At 35.2% G+C, this 15,286-nt stretch overlaps 6 protein-coding genes across 6 annotated transcripts; 5 read left to right on the top strand and 1 right to left on the bottom strand. All coding sequences in view use genetic code 12, as the record gives it.

Moving 5' to 3' along the window:
- Nucleotides 1-952: 952 nt before the first annotated feature.
- Nucleotides 953-5,908, top strand: GSL1 (Gsl1p; the record flags this gene model as incomplete). Its single annotated transcript, XM_007371986.1, has 1 exon — nucleotides 953-5,908. The coding sequence occupies one exon, from the start codon at nucleotides 953-955 to the stop codon at nucleotides 5,906-5,908; it is 4,956 nt and encodes a 1,651-aa protein (XP_007372048.1).
- Nucleotides 5,909-6,124: 216 nt separating this feature from the next.
- Nucleotides 6,125-7,876, top strand: BFA1 (Bfa1p; the record flags this gene model as incomplete). Its single annotated transcript, XM_007371985.1, has 1 exon — nucleotides 6,125-7,876. One exon carries the CDS (start codon nucleotides 6,125-6,127, stop codon nucleotides 7,874-7,876), a length of 1,752 nt encoding a protein of 583 aa, XP_007372047.1.
- Nucleotides 7,877-7,919: 43 nt separating this feature from the next.
- PHR2 (1,3-beta-glucanosyltransferase) lies at nucleotides 7,920-9,677 on the bottom strand (the record flags this gene model as incomplete). The annotated part of the gene is made up of 1 exon (XM_007371984.1): nucleotides 7,920-9,677. One exon carries the CDS (start codon nucleotides 9,626-9,628, stop codon nucleotides 7,979-7,981), a length of 1,650 nt encoding a protein of 549 aa, XP_007372046.1.
- Nucleotides 9,678-11,407: 1,730 nt separating this feature from the next.
- Nucleotides 11,408-13,047, top strand: SPAPADRAFT_57684 (uncharacterized protein; the record flags this gene model as incomplete). Its single annotated transcript, XM_007371983.1, has 1 exon — nucleotides 11,408-13,047. One exon carries the CDS (start codon nucleotides 11,732-11,734, stop codon nucleotides 12,920-12,922), a length of 1,191 nt encoding a protein of 396 aa, XP_007372045.1.
- Nucleotides 13,048-13,067: 20 nt separating this feature from the next.
- SPAPADRAFT_57683 (uncharacterized protein) lies at nucleotides 13,068-14,006 on the top strand (the record flags this gene model as incomplete). Its single annotated transcript, XM_007371982.1, has 1 exon — nucleotides 13,068-14,006. A coding segment is annotated over one exon (382 nt), but the record flags the coding sequence as incomplete, so codon positions are not given.
- Nucleotides 14,007-14,570: 564 nt separating this feature from the next.
- Nucleotides 14,571-15,283, top strand: SPAPADRAFT_57682 (uncharacterized protein; the record flags this gene model as incomplete). Its single annotated transcript, XM_007371981.1, has 1 exon — nucleotides 14,571-15,283. The coding sequence occupies one exon, from the start codon at nucleotides 14,589-14,591 to the stop codon at nucleotides 15,264-15,266; it is 678 nt and encodes a 225-aa protein (XP_007372043.1).
- Between the last annotated feature and the right edge of the window lie 3 nt (nucleotides 15,284-15,286).

Raw genomic sequence — 15,286 nt, 5'->3', positions numbered from 1 at the left:
AATACCAAGCCATGTACATATAGAGCTGGCAAATGATCTCCTACTGAATTAAGTGTTTTGAGGAAATTATATGGTATTTTAATACGGGATTTCTCTACTTGTTTACTATAGCAAGAAACTTAAGCAAAAACAGAATAGATCAATAAGAGAATTATTCCTATACTACCATTCATGCTATAGTTATAACTTAATAAAAGTTTTCGAATTCTTGATTTCAGTGCCAAAAATAAACATATTTAATCGTATAATAACATCCGATATAGTGTAACGGCTAGCACGGTTCGCTTTCACCGAGCAGACCCGGGTTCGACTCCCGGTATCGGAATATCATTTATTTTTCCAGTTTTAACAAACTTAACTGGGTTAAATGTGAAAGAAACCAACATGTTGGTGTACAAATTATCAATTTGCAGTCTCATTTTTTTTAAGGGTGAAATTGAAGTGACGTTTTAACCTTTATTTTTTTTTTTCGGCACGGGGTATGGCTTCTATTTTGGGTGGATCACGTGATGCAACAGTGTCATTTTCGGGGCCCCAAAAAGCATGAAATTTTTACGAAAAAAAGCCTTTATGGCCAAGTTGGTAAGGCACCTCACTAGTAATGAGGAGATCGTCAGTTCGAATCTGGCTGAAGGCATTAAAACATATTTGAATAATTATTTTTTTATAATTGATATTCACAGGTTGGTCTTTTTTTTTTTTTTGCAGTAGTTAACCTTAATCTATTTAGCTTTTAAGAAAATTATGCATGTAGAAAAAGCTCAAATATAAGCAGGATAAAGATGGCATAACAAACATCTGAAACATGCTTTGTCATTTGGGCTTGCTTTTCCATAGCAAATAACTTCTAATCATAAATATGGTGAATCTCACGTATATAACACTAACACGCTTTATATGTTAACATTTCTTATCAGTAACACAAACTTTATATTGTACTAAAACTAATAAAATGGAAGAATCCAAATTTAAATCATGGAACCTTGACAATGGCTCCACACTTTCAGAGCAAGAAATCTTAAATATATTCGTTGAACTTGGCGATATGTTTGGGTTTCAAAACGACAATGTAAACAATATGTTTGACCATTTCATGACTCAATTAGATTCTCGATCTTGCAGAATGAGATGCCCCACCGCTTTACTTTCATTACATTTGGATTATATCGGTGGGAAAAATTCCAATTATAAGAAATGGTTTTTTGCAGCACAATTTAATTTTGACTACGATATTACCTGGAATCCAAAGAAATCAATAAAGAAAAAGAAGAATCGAAATTCAATAGAGGAAGAATCAAATGAATCAAAATGGGCCAGAAGGTTTCATGGATGCACAGATAGTGATTATGTATACCATATTGCACTATACTTGCTAATATGGGGAGAAGCAAATAACGTACGATTCATGCCTGAATGTATATGCTTTATATTTCAAAGTGCATTTGATTATTGGCAGTACCAAAGATCTATATTACCCACCGATAAAGATCAACAGGAAAATATTGGCCTTCCTCAATTCCACTTTTTAGATCAGATAATTACTCCCATCTATAATTTTATAAGGGATCAGCAATATTGTAAAGCCGAAGGTGGGGGATGGCAACGTAAAGAAACTGATCATGCAAACACTATCGGTTATGATGATATAAATCAGCAATTTTGGAGTCCAAAAGGTCTTTACAAAATCAAACTTCGTGATGGTAGGAGATTGTATTCATTACCTAAGGAAGAAAGATATATGAAAGTCGGGGAAATAAATTGGGACAAAGCATTCAAGAAAACTTACAGGGAAAGAAGAACATGGCTCCATGTAATTACTAATTTCAATCGAGTTTGGATTGTACATGTATCGGTATTTTGGTATTTTATGTCACTTAACTCGCCGTCTCTTTATACCCCTGATTATGTACCTAACAAAGAACCACAAATGCACGTTAGATTGGCAATTATGTCATTGGGTGGAGCAATTGCTTCTTTACTATCGTTAGCAGGTGATATTTGTGAATATTTCTTTGTTCCAAGAAGAGTTCCAAACAAACAACAACTTTGGCATAGAATTGTATTCCTTGTGATTCTTACTATCCTCAATATATCTCCTTCCATTTATACCCTTGGGTTTTTATATTGGGATCAATATTCCCATAATGGTATTGTTATCGGAAGTATCCTGCTTACATTTTCCATTTTGACGTTTCTTTATTTATCGATTGCATCACCAGGAGACTTTCCAGGAACGGGTGCAAATAATACATTTTCAGGATCGTTTCCCAGGTTGAAGTTACGAAGTCGAATATTTTCCTGTTTATTATGGATCTGCGTATTTGTTGCAAAATATTCAGAATCTTACTTTTTCTTGATTCTATCCATGAAAGATCCTATTCAAATTTTGTCTACAATTGTGTTGAATTGTAGTGAGGGGAATTTCATTTGTAAGTTCCAGCCGAAATTAGCTTTGGTTATTTTATACCTTACAGATTTGATTTTGTTTTTCCTTGATACCTATCTATGGTACGTCATTTGTAATTGTTTATTTTCAGTAGGGTTATCATTTTCATTAGGTGTCTCCATATTCACACCATGGAGGAATATATTTTGCCGATTACCAGAGAGATTATCCAGTAAGATCTATTCCCAAGAAAATGGAGGATCTTCCGATTTGAATTTGTCGCAAATATGGAATACAATCATGTTTTCGTTATATCGAGAGCATTTACTTTCAGTGGAACAAGTCAGCAAATTAGTTTATCAACGAGGAATTAACAATCAGAATCCTATAAGACCATTGTTTTTTGTTTATGCTGATGATAATACCTTCCAACTACATGATTTCTTTACTATTGGAAAGGAATGCGAACGAAGAATAACATTCTTTGCCCAATCACTTTCCAGCCCGCTTCCAGAACCATTTGAAGTAGTGGCTATACCTACATTTACAGTGCTAATTCCCCATTATAATGAAAAGATTCTTATTAATTTAGAAGAATTAATTCTGCACTCGGCACTTTCCAAGTTGACTTTATTGGATTATTTGAAACAACTTTATCCCAGTGAATGGGAGGCCTTTGTTAAGGATAGTAAGATGTTGGAAACTATTGATATTGACGATGATGATATAATCCCTATGTTGAATACCGAAATGAAGGATGTGTCTAAACAGGTGAACCTCACCATAAATTCAGCAGAATTACCGTTGTACTGTCTTGGTTTCAAAGATGAAACTCCAGAAAATATATTGAGAACTCTGATTTGGGCTACATTAAGATGTCAAACTTTATACCGAACAGTATCCGGGTTTATGAATTATGAAACTGCACTAAAAGTGCTTTATAAAATTGAAGATTTGGGGTTTAATTCTGAAGATCACAACGAAGCTGAATTGGAGGAATTTGCCAGTAGGAAGTATAATTTATTGGTTGCAATGCAAAATTTAGAAAATTCGGTACCATTGAATAAAGATGCAGAGACATTATTCCGGGCATTTCCAACTCTCAAAGTTGCCCATTTGGAAAAAGTTAAAATCAATGACGAAGTCACTGAATATTATTCCACATTGTTGGATGTTTCGAGAACAGACCCCGAAGGGAAACTATGGAGGAAATACAGAATTAAATTGTCTGGAAATCCAATTTTAGGAGATGGGAAATCTGATAATCAAAACCATTCAATTATATTTTACAGAGGGGAGTACATCCAAGTTATCGATGCGAACCAGGATAATTATTTGGAAGAATGCTTAAAAATCAAGTCATTGTTATCTGAATTTGAGGAAATCAATATAGATATTGGGAACGGATATGATCCTGCAGCTAGAGATACTCAAGAAGATTCAAATCCAGTTGCAATTTTAGGTGCTAGAGAGTATATATTTTCTCAAAATATTGGTATTTTAGGCGACATTGCTGCAGGTAAGGAACAAACTTTTGGAACCTTATTTGCTAGAACTATGGGTGAGATTGGCTCAAAACTACATTATGGACATCCTGATTTCCTTAATGGGATATTTATGACCACCAGAGGTGGTATTTCTAAAGCACAACGAGGATTACACCTAAATGAAGACATTTATGCTGGAATGACAGCCACTTGTCGTGGCGGACGAATAAAACATTGTGATTATTATCAATGTGGGAAAGGTAGAGATTTAGGGTTTGAATCAATTATCAATTTCACTACCAAGATTGGCGCCGGAATGGGAGAACAGTTACTATCAAGAGAATACTTTTACCTAGGCACAAAATTACCCATTGATCGATTCTTGTCATTTTATTATGCCCATCCAGGTTTTCATATTAATAATTTATCGATTATGTTATCTGTAAAGATGTTTATGTTATTGGTTGCAAATCTCGGAGCACTTAATTATGGTACAATATCTTGTGAAGCTGGAGATAATCCAACTCGTGGATGCCATGATCTAGGACCAGTTTTGAATTGGATTGACAGATTTGTTCTTTCAGTTTTTGTTTGTTTCTTTATATCATTCTTACCATTGATTATCCAAGAATTGATCGAAAAGGGGTTCATCAAGGCGATTTATAGAATAATTTTCCAAGTTATTTCTCTTTCCCCATTTTTTGAAGTGTTTGTTTGTCAGATTTATTTCAAGTCACTTCGAGATAATTTAATATTTGGAGAAGCTCTGTACATCGGCACAGGTAGAGGATTTGCAATTTCTCGTATTGCATTTAGTAAGTTATATTCCCAATATGCAGGTTCATCAATTTATTATGGGTGCGAAATTTTCCTTGTTATACTATTTGCATCCTTGACTATGTGGAGAAAAGCATTGGTTTGGTTCGTCATTACCATTGTATCATTATGTTTAGCACCTTTTTTATTTAATCCCCACCAATTCAGCATGAGTGATTTCTTTATCGATTATGGCAATTATATCAAGTGGTTATCAAGTGGAAATTCGTCAAAAACTATTAAAATGTCATGGATACATCACATCAAGACAAAGAGAACCAAATTAACAGGGGCTAAAAAAGGAAGCTATTCGCTGGGACGAGATTCTTCATTGTTTAATTTATTGACAGGGGAAGTATTTTCACCATTTATCACCACCCTACTTTATTTATGTCCTTATTTGTTTATAAATAATGAGGATAATTACTTGGGGTTGAATTTGAAAAATCCATTTTTGAAAATTGCGTTAATCACCGTGGCACCTTATTTAGAAAATGCAGTTGTCTTGCTTGTTCTTTGGCCATTGTCAATAGTGCTTGCACCATTTCTAGGGGTTTGCTACAAAAGTTTACCAGCAGCAATAGCTGCCATTGCCCATGTTATTTCAATTTTGGTAAACATAGCTAACTTTGAATTTCTATTCTTTCTTGAAGATTGGAATATTGTCAAGTTGATTTCAGCATCGTTGGTTGTACTCAATTTACACCGAGTAATTGGTCACTTTATTCTAATTGTGTTTGTTTCCCGAGAACGTACAGATAACATTACTGACAATATTTCCAACAAGGCGTGGTGGTCAGGAAGATGGATTGGGAATGGATTGGGATTTTCAGTTGTCACTCAGCATATACGCGAGTTCTTGGTTAAGACTTTAGAATTGAATAAATTTACTTTGGATTTTATGATTGGACATTTCCTTTTAATTGCCATGTTTCCAATCTTGTTTATTCCATATATTGACCGTTGGCATACAAGTATGCTATTCTGGTTAAAGCCGACAAGACAAATTTCGCGACCAGTATTTGGAAAGCGAGAAAGAAGACGGCAGAAATGGCAAATATTTTGGAATTTCTTGTTATTTATAGTAACTGCATTATTCTTGGTTGCTGTTATTATTGTTCCACCAATTATTGATAGCAAGATTTTAAAGTTGAAGCTGACATTGACACCACCAGTTAGCGATATTATCGATCCTGATTTGTATAAAGACTCTGAATAAAATAAAAGATTTTTTTTTTTTATGTTTTCACGTGATCGTGGAAATTTGGTGTTTCTATTTTTTCTGTTGTTAATCCCAGTTTGTTTACATTTTGATGCCACCAAATCAAGTAAAAACAGGTTTTTAAAACACCCTAGAAAATTTTCACCCCAGCCAAGTAATAACACCCTGTAACTCCCCGGCGGAACGAAAGGGAGTGGTCTAATTGTAACAATAATGAAATCCAGGAAAGTGAAAGCATCAACATCGGTACCAAATCTGTATAAAGCCCAACTCTTGACTCGATTTGCGGACAATGACAACGACGATGAAATCTTTGGAGATATAGAAGGAATAGACTTTGGACATAATCCTCTGCAGTTAAACAATAACCAGAATGTATTACCCCTGGGGATAAATCGACATGATGATGGAGTTGAAACGCTCAAAATGGAACAACTTGTACTTGAAGATTCACCTATAAATAAAACGACACCTTCTCCATCATACCATATTGGAGACAAGCTTGACTCTCTCAAACCCAGATCCAAGAGCTCCACTAGTAGTAGTGGCGAGGTTGCACATCGAAGAGTAATGAGGGAATGTTTGAGTGAATATAGTGAGGATTTAGATACCGATGTTACCTCTGAATTTACTGATAACGATTTCCAAGGCTTGGATGATATTTTCCAGGGGGAAACTTCGATGAAACAACGATTGAATGCAAAAATAAGCGAACAAGAGAAAGTTGCTGAACGGGAACAAGAGGAATTAAGAATGCTATATTCATCCAGGCGGGAGAAGATTATAGATTTTGACAATGATCCTAATCAAACTTTAAAGCTTAAGGATTTTTCCATGTTTCAACAAGATAATAAGTTAACTAATGAAAACCTTAACCTTTTAGACATGATTGAAAGTGAAAATACTGTAAATTATGAATATACCCGGGATGATTTTGCTAAATTTGAAGATGGATTTGATGTAAATTTCGAACAGAATATTCAAAGGCAAATTAAACAAAAACCTCCTATTCGAGCCAAACAATCTATGCCAGTATTAAGAGGAAATAATGGTTCTGCAGTTAAAAAATTTAAATCAACTATGGATTTTGGAACCCTCAGGGGTATACGAGAAGCCGATATTGACGAAGAAGAAGAAGAAGAAGAAGTGGCAGCAGATCTTCCTGAATTTCATTTTAATAACAATATAATCAGGAAACTTGATCGAATTCCATCATTTTACAATAACAATACTAGCAATAACAATCCCGCCAAAGCTGAACTTTTAAACAAGTATAAAGAACAACACGAGCATAAGCACAAGCTGAAAATTAAACATCAAAATCCCAAACCCAAGCTTGGGACCGTAAAATACCTTAACAATAATAGCATAATTACCGATCCAGTATACCCCACGCCAAAGAAGACTATGAAATTCAATGCCGCCATGAATCGATGGGAAGGCAATGAAATTGATTTAGTGCGTTTTGAAACCGTGACTAAACCTACCTTGATAACGTTCCGTGAATTACAACAACAAAAAGAACAACCAAAGACTAAACCAAATATGGTTTATGATCAAGAAAACCTTCGATGGGTTAATATGAATCATGATGACGAATCAGTATTTCATGATATTCCTGATTTGGTTGAAGCCAAACCATATAGATTGAATTCCCCGCCAGGTCTAACCCCTTATCCCCAACAGCCACAAGAACCACAACGAATTTCGCCTATTAACCGAGGCGCTAGTCAGTTTACTCAACGAACAATGTCATCGCTAACAAGTAAGTCCAATTTGCAACAAGATGCAGAACAATGGAGACAAGAATTCCAATTATCTGGAAAACTAATTGAAAAATTCCAAAAGGAAGAAGTTAAAATCGTTAAAAAGATTAAACGATGGTTTATTAATGGTATTGGCGATTACCAATTTAATCGAGATTATTATTGGGAGATACGAAAAATGGTTATGGAAAATGAGTAGTTAGCATTATATCTGTAAAATTAGTATAGAATACATGAATTTTCAAGCCTAATGAACAATCAATTATATTTATAAACTCTAAATATCTTAAATAATACAAACTTACATCATAATCATACCGAATCCAACAACCATGGAAACACCCACGGCACCAATCTTGGTCCATAAGGTCATGGCAGAGTTAGAGTTAGCACTGTTCTTCTTGGCAGCAGAAGTACCAGAACTGCTGGAGCCAGAAGTGGTCTTGGAAGAGTTGGAACCGTTGGTAGAAGAACCGTTAGATTGACTGTCACTTTCATCAGTGTGAATAGCACCAACTACAGTACCTAAACCAGAAGTACCAGCAGACTTCAAGATAGCGGAACAAGAAGAAGCAGTTTGTGCCTTTTGGAGGGTAGCACTGCCATCGAAGTCACAAGCAGAATCATCACCACCTTGGGCTTCGTAGTAAAGGTTCAAGACGAAACTTAACTTGTCAGCGGCTTCACATGGGGAGTAAGCACCATATTCACCAGTGGTACCATTGGCACCAATACCGGAACAATCAATTTGGTCACAAACGTAATCAAATAAATCACCGTATTTGCTTGATTTAACCTTAGGAGAAACAACACAAGATAATGATTCGCTCATACAGTTACAGACATCCTTATCTGGGGTTGGTGGTAATTCAGTAGAAGCTTCCCAGTTGTCAGTGTTGGTAGGACAGGAAGTTGGAGAAAGAGAAGATGAAGATTCATCAGCAGCCTTAACACCGGATGGGCTAACTTGCAAGATTTGAGACTTATAGTTGTTGTAATCTTGTAAAGTGCTGACCTTACCAGAACCGTCAATAGAAACTAAACCGTAATCGTTTTCTTCTTGGAAGTACATGTAGACAATAGCACCAGACCAAACATCAGTCATTTGGTCACCATAAATGGTAGCAACTTCTTGGAACTTTCTTGGAGTAACCTTGTTACAACCGTATTCGGAGAAGAAAAGTGGAATGTTTAAGTTGGCGTAATCCTTGGTAATAGTAGAATAACCAGATGTGGTGAATGAAGAAGATCCACACCATTCATACATGTTAATACCAAAGAAATCGGCTCTTTCATCGTCATCACCACAAGCGAAATATTGAGCTAAAGATTGTCTAATATCAGTGTCATCATTGGCAGAGTAACCGACTGGGATGGTTCTATAACCCTTGGCCTTAATGTAAGCCTTGGTGTCTCTAATAGCAGCCTTGACGAAAGCAGAAGCATCAGTGTTTGAGACTTCGTTGGTAACTTCATTACCAGCAAAGAAACCCAAGATGTTGGTGTAGTTGTGGAATAAATCAACAACAGAAGTGTATCTCTTTAACAAGTCTAAATCCCAAGATGGGGAGGCTCTGTTGATAGATTCATCTGGTTGAGATAAATCAGCAACAACGTAGATACCAGCTTCTTGCAATAATTGCATACATTCAGTGTGGTCTTGGGTAGTGTCTAAGGCATAAACTCTAATAACGTTGGTGTCAACAGCTTGCATGTATGGGATATCTCTCTTACAAGCATCGGCATCAGCTAATGGATCAACAAAAGTGGAGTTGGAATCAGCAGTATTTTGTTGATAAGCAATACCCTTCATGAAAAATTGGGAACCATTGTTGGAGTAAAAGAATTTGTTACCAACAATTTCGATTGGTGGTAAATCGTCGGCGGAAACCGAGGAAATGAAGGTGGAAATAGCCACGATGGCTGAAGGAAGTAAAGATTTAAACAACATTAGCGAAAGTGAAAGGTTGTCTATCAACTGTCTTGACCAAGAAAAAGTAGGAGAAAGAATCAAGAAAAAAAAACCGCCAGGCGATTTACGCTTTTTTTAAATTGACAGATTCGGTTTCTCGATCCCTTGAATTTTTCGTTTGTTGTTTAGGGGGAAAAAAAAACAAAAAATAAAATGGTAAATAAAAAAAAAAGAAATGCACAATTTAATTTTAGAAGTAAATATGGCTTTGGCTATTCGTCATAGCATCAGCTAGCCGGCAGTAAATTAAAAAAAAAAGAGAAAAAGATCGGACCGAATGATAGAAGCATCGATCTTTACCAAGAGTTTAAATGCTAGAAATTTTGCAATTGCAGCACCTGTCAATCTAAAGTTTGAACGGTTTTTTTAACTTTTGTCTTGGCCTGGTTTTGAACATTGTATGGTGAAACCAGGCGCGCAACGAGAAGGTTTCCACATGCTTCATTCTGGTACAACACAGCAACTAACACGAAAAACAAGAGAAAAATTAAACTACAACGATGGATAACCCCAAACTTGAAAATATCCATTATGCAATGGCATCGTCTAGATCTTTTGTGCTCTTTGTATAACCAATTTAATGTGCATGAAGAAAGGGTTGCGGAAAATCAGGATGGAAAAATTTTTTAAATGGCTTCACCGGCAAAAAATTCTCTGGGAAATAAATCTTGGCTTAGTGAGACCACATTTGTGCAACTTATAATAGCCAGCAATATATGTGAAAGTGGATATGTCTGAACCTGTCCCCATAAATTTCTTCCTTTCCCTTTTTCGAATGTTATACCCGCAATAACACGCGAATCACCATTTGAATCAAATGGCAGATTTTTATTCATTATTATTATTTTTTTTTTTTCGAATCGTCACTTCTAAATTTGGTTAAATTCGAAACATTACACAAAGTATACTAGATCAAAAAAAAATAATCTTCTTCACCAATTTACACGACCAAAACAAAATAATTGGGCTGTGTTAACATTAAGCCATAATCTTAAGCCTATAAGTAATAACTCTTAAGACGAAAGTTTCAGTAGGCTTTAACAAGATTTCAACCACTAGCCAATCATAATGGGTTAAAATTTACGCGTTTATGGCTTGTCATTTGAAATTTCTAGAGGGCTTTCACAGGCGGATGTTATGGCCATCAGTAGCACATTACTACGATGGTGTGTGGTTTCCCGACTGGATTTGATTACTCTGGCATAAATAAACTTTTCAAATGATACCCTGTCAGCTGTAATCCTCAACCAATATTCACCGTACCATCTGTTTTAGATAATTTTTTTCAATTTGGTTGCGAAATTTTTACTCAACCTTTTTCGGTAGAAATTTAACCATTTTTTTAACAATTCCCAATAATACTATTATGCAAAACTCAACCCATAGATAAATCTATACAGTAAGAGTATGAGAGAAACGTGCGGAAGACCTTAAACTAACTAAAAATCTAGCTAGTTAGAAGTATCCTCGCAATTTTGCCGCGTTTTCTTCCGTAACAACAAAAACTTTCAGCAGAAGCACGATAAGATTTTCTCCACCCAATCACCTAAAAAATTCTCCTACTCTTTTTTTATTTTTTTTTCTTTCGATTTCGCCGGAATTACTTCTACATTCAATTTTTTTGTGGGTGTCGAAAGTCGTTTTTAATTTAATTCTCAACTGGCTACTTCGTAATTTTCCGACCCCGCTGCTACCCCCCACTTGTTCCACACACACACACACATTTTTTTTTTTTAGTCCAACGGTAACTTGGAGGATATTGCTAAGGCACTATTCATATTTGCATCAGCCGTGAACATAGATTAGCAGTATCATCAAACAACTACTACTGTAACAGTACCGAAGTAACTAAGTCAAGAAAAATTGCTTTCTCTTTCAACCATTTCGGACTTGGATTATCTATCTAGGCTCCCCTCTTGTCCTTAATATTTTTTTCCTCTGTCAATTCCATCAGGTGAAGCGAAAAAGTGTAAGTGGCGGTGGACGAAAAAAAAAAAGATTAAATTTGTTGAATTGCTTTTAAATACTCCTCTTATTTTCCTTCCAATTGACATTGACATTCTTCTTTTCACCAGGATTACCATGTCAAGCACAGCTAAAGAACAACAAGAAGATGATTCACAATCAGGATACGTTGATATCTATTTACGTTTCAACGATGATATGGAAAAGGATTACTGTTTCCAAGTAAAGACCACAACCACATTCAAAGATCTTTACAAGATTTTTGATACCTTACCTATCGCCCTTCGCCCTAGTGTATTCTATCATGCACGTCCTATAGGATTCAAGAAGTCTATAAGTCCAGGTTACGTTACTGAAGATGGTAATTTCCTTTTCGATTATGAATCCCAAAAACAAACTGAACGTATAACTGATTTAAATGCAAGCATTAATGAACACGTTTGGCCAGGTCAATTAATCATTCCAGAATGGGAATTCAACGACTTTGGATTCTATGCATTTTTAAGTTTCTTATTAAGTTGGTTATATACCGATTTACCTGACTTTATCAGTCCTACTCCAGGTATATGTTTAACTAACCAAGTTACAAGATTATTTGCTGTTTTAGCAGTATATTTCAAACAAGACAAAATTGCCGCTTTATTACTTGAAGATTCAGCCGAGGTTGGTATTACCGGCCAAATTATTTTCTTTGTTTTCCATATTATGAAAATTCTTATGATTTTCGGATTGTTATACACCGGTGCTTTCAACCCTATCAAAGTCTTTAAGCTTCCAGGAACTAGTATCCCATCTCCAAAAGACCTTACTAAGGAGCAATTACTTGAATTAGGATGGACTGGTACCAGAAAAGCCACCATTGACGAATACAAGGATTATTACCGTGATTACAAGATTGCCGAGCACGGAGGTATGATTCAAGCTCATAGAGCCGGATTATTCGACACCATGAAGCACTTGGGTTGTGAATTGGAAGAAGGTGAAGGTTATAACACCCCATTAACTAGGGAAAACATGACCCGTACCTTGGAACAACTTTTACAAGAAGCAAAACAACCAAATTTCAAGTTGAGATTGACCTATGATTATTTTGCAGAATTGGGAATTGTTTTTGCTCAAAACGTTGAAAGTAAATCAAGTAGTGAATTGCCTGAATTTATTAAACAATATAGAAGATATGGTTTGTTACTTTCCAATGAAAACTTACAAACTATTGTCAAGGCAAGAAAGGGAATTGTGGAAAAAATTGAAGTTGTGGAAGAAAAAGTTGATAGCCCAGAAGATAAACCAGAAGATAATGACAATTAAGCTGGCATAAACCGCTGATAGAGGGGTATTTGAGGAGGAGACCGTTTTTTTTATATATATAATCCAGAATGAAGTAAGTCACGTGTATATTCAGTTTATTTTAATTCATGAAAAATTAATTTTAGACAACATTGTAAACTTCTCTAATCATGTCAGATGAAGGAGTAACATATCTAGTCACCACTAACAAGAGACAATCACTACAACAGATATTATCGAGTCTTCCAGAAAAGATTGATATAACTTATATTAATTCGACCACACCTGAAATTCTTCTTAATCCATATCCACTAACCAAGTACAACATAAATTATGAACGGTTCACCACGCTACAGCAATTGGTTAAATATTTTCCTGGCGTAAAAGAACATGTGGTGATTATAGAAGACATACTGAAGTTAATTGATGAACGTAATGCCAGTCAGACAAACTACTTACTTGTTCAATTGATTAAACAGTTATATACCCATGCAAGTTTTCTTTTAGATCTGAAAAGAATCGAGTTTATTAGTTTGATGGCGGATAAGATAAGTTAGAATAGGTAGTGTTGACATTCAAACTTTCGTATTCTTCGTTGTGCCAAGACAATAAGGAACTAGAAAATTCGTTCAATTATCCACCGCACAACTAAGCTATCCACCCGGTACATTCAAAGCAGTGAGATTGATATAAACAAAAAATAAGGCTCTAGTGATAAAATAGAAGGAAAGATATATTCTAGTATATCTAGAATCGTTGTTTGCAGCATGTTGGAATCCTTAAACTTTATCGTTTTGTCAGTAGCTCGAGTAAAATGCTTCGTTCGAGCTTCCTCAATCTGAATGGATTCACGGTTTACAGTTTACAATTTACATTTGATAATTTGAAAATTGTCACCAGACCTGTTGTAGTTTCGTCAAAACCTCTTTTTAACAATCACTGAGATCGCACCATAAATATCTTTCGCTTGCAGCAAGATTTATTTTTTGTTGACATGTTGGATCCAAACGAACATGCGGCGATTATACAGATCAAATCATACATTTGTAAAATCAAAACTTGTGTACATCAAGGTGCGTTCGGAAGAATTGAATTTGTGATCTTGAATAATAATAATAAAAAAAAACAATAAGTTGTTTCACAGTCAGAATCACAGAAATGGATCAAACTTCCATTTTTTTAATTAATTTGAAGTGGGGGGGGGGGAGTAGCAAGGTGGGGGTGACTAAAATTTTTTTTTCTGTCTGTCTGATTTACGTGCAACTTTCGACGAGGCCAAGGAAATAGTTGTACTTTAATGATGCTTAAAAATTTCGACTAAATCACCCAAAGGATATCACGGTTATTTTCATCCGAGGTATTAATTAAATAGATGACCTAGTTGGATTCGGCAAATGGTTAGGGAGTTGACGGAGCTCGTAGTGCCTTGTCAACAAACCTCACCTTGTTTTTTTTTTTATTTTGGAATATTGTTCGGAATAATTACAAAACACATAGAACAAAATTAGCAAGAGCATAAAAAAAATATTATTTTAAATAAGGTGCTTTCACACCACAAAAACAATGGACCCCACGATATAATAATTCTTGACAAGCAAAATTATAAAAACAATCCCCAGGCCCCTATTTTGAAGATCATTGATATGTGCTTCCTTTCTTTCTTATATCTGCTTATAGAGGTACTTTAATGATGGCCACTTTATCACCTTGCGAATCATGCCTTACATTGGCAACACCAGTTCAGTATAATAGTCAAGTATTCACCAATTACCTTAATACGAGACTTACCAAGACCCGAACAGTACAACATTTGGAACTGAATGATGAAGAACTTGAATTAATTATGATCTATAACCATCATGATATTAACGTCAAATTAACAGCCGTGCATAATTTAATAACCACCTATTGTCAGATCGACATTGCCGATCTAACATTAAGTCACTTGTTCATATACTTCTATGCTACCCAGTCAACTTTGGGATTTTATCCACAAGAATTTCTTATAAATCAAATCAACTTAATTCATCTAGGGAAGTCTTATACTTTCGGGTTGAATGCTAATCAGCCAAAATTGAAGGAATTAAATGTACATACGTATAACAAGTTTTTGATTGTTATTAAACCAGATACTCAAGGAGGTTGTTATAAAGAGTTTAAGATTGAAAAGTATTTAAATCAAGAGAAATTTGTGGATCAATCAACTGGTTCAGTTACCTTCGCTGATTCTATTGCTAGTAAGTTAAAACAAGTTGGCAGCAACCACAAAACAATTTCAAAGTCGTCGCGACACCTGAAGAGAATTATCTTGAGGAGGATTTTACACAATTTACATAGAGGATATAGTGATGTAGCACATATGTAATATACAGATATCACATTAAT

This window comes from Spathaspora passalidarum, assembly GCF_000223485.1.
Source record: "Spathaspora passalidarum NRRL Y-27907 unplaced genomic scaffold SPAPAscaffold_1, whole genome shotgun sequence".
Lineage (NCBI taxonomy): Eukaryota > Fungi > Ascomycota > Pichiomycetes > Serinales > Debaryomycetaceae > Spathaspora > Spathaspora passalidarum.
This window is presented reverse-complemented; position numbering and strand designations above follow the sequence as displayed.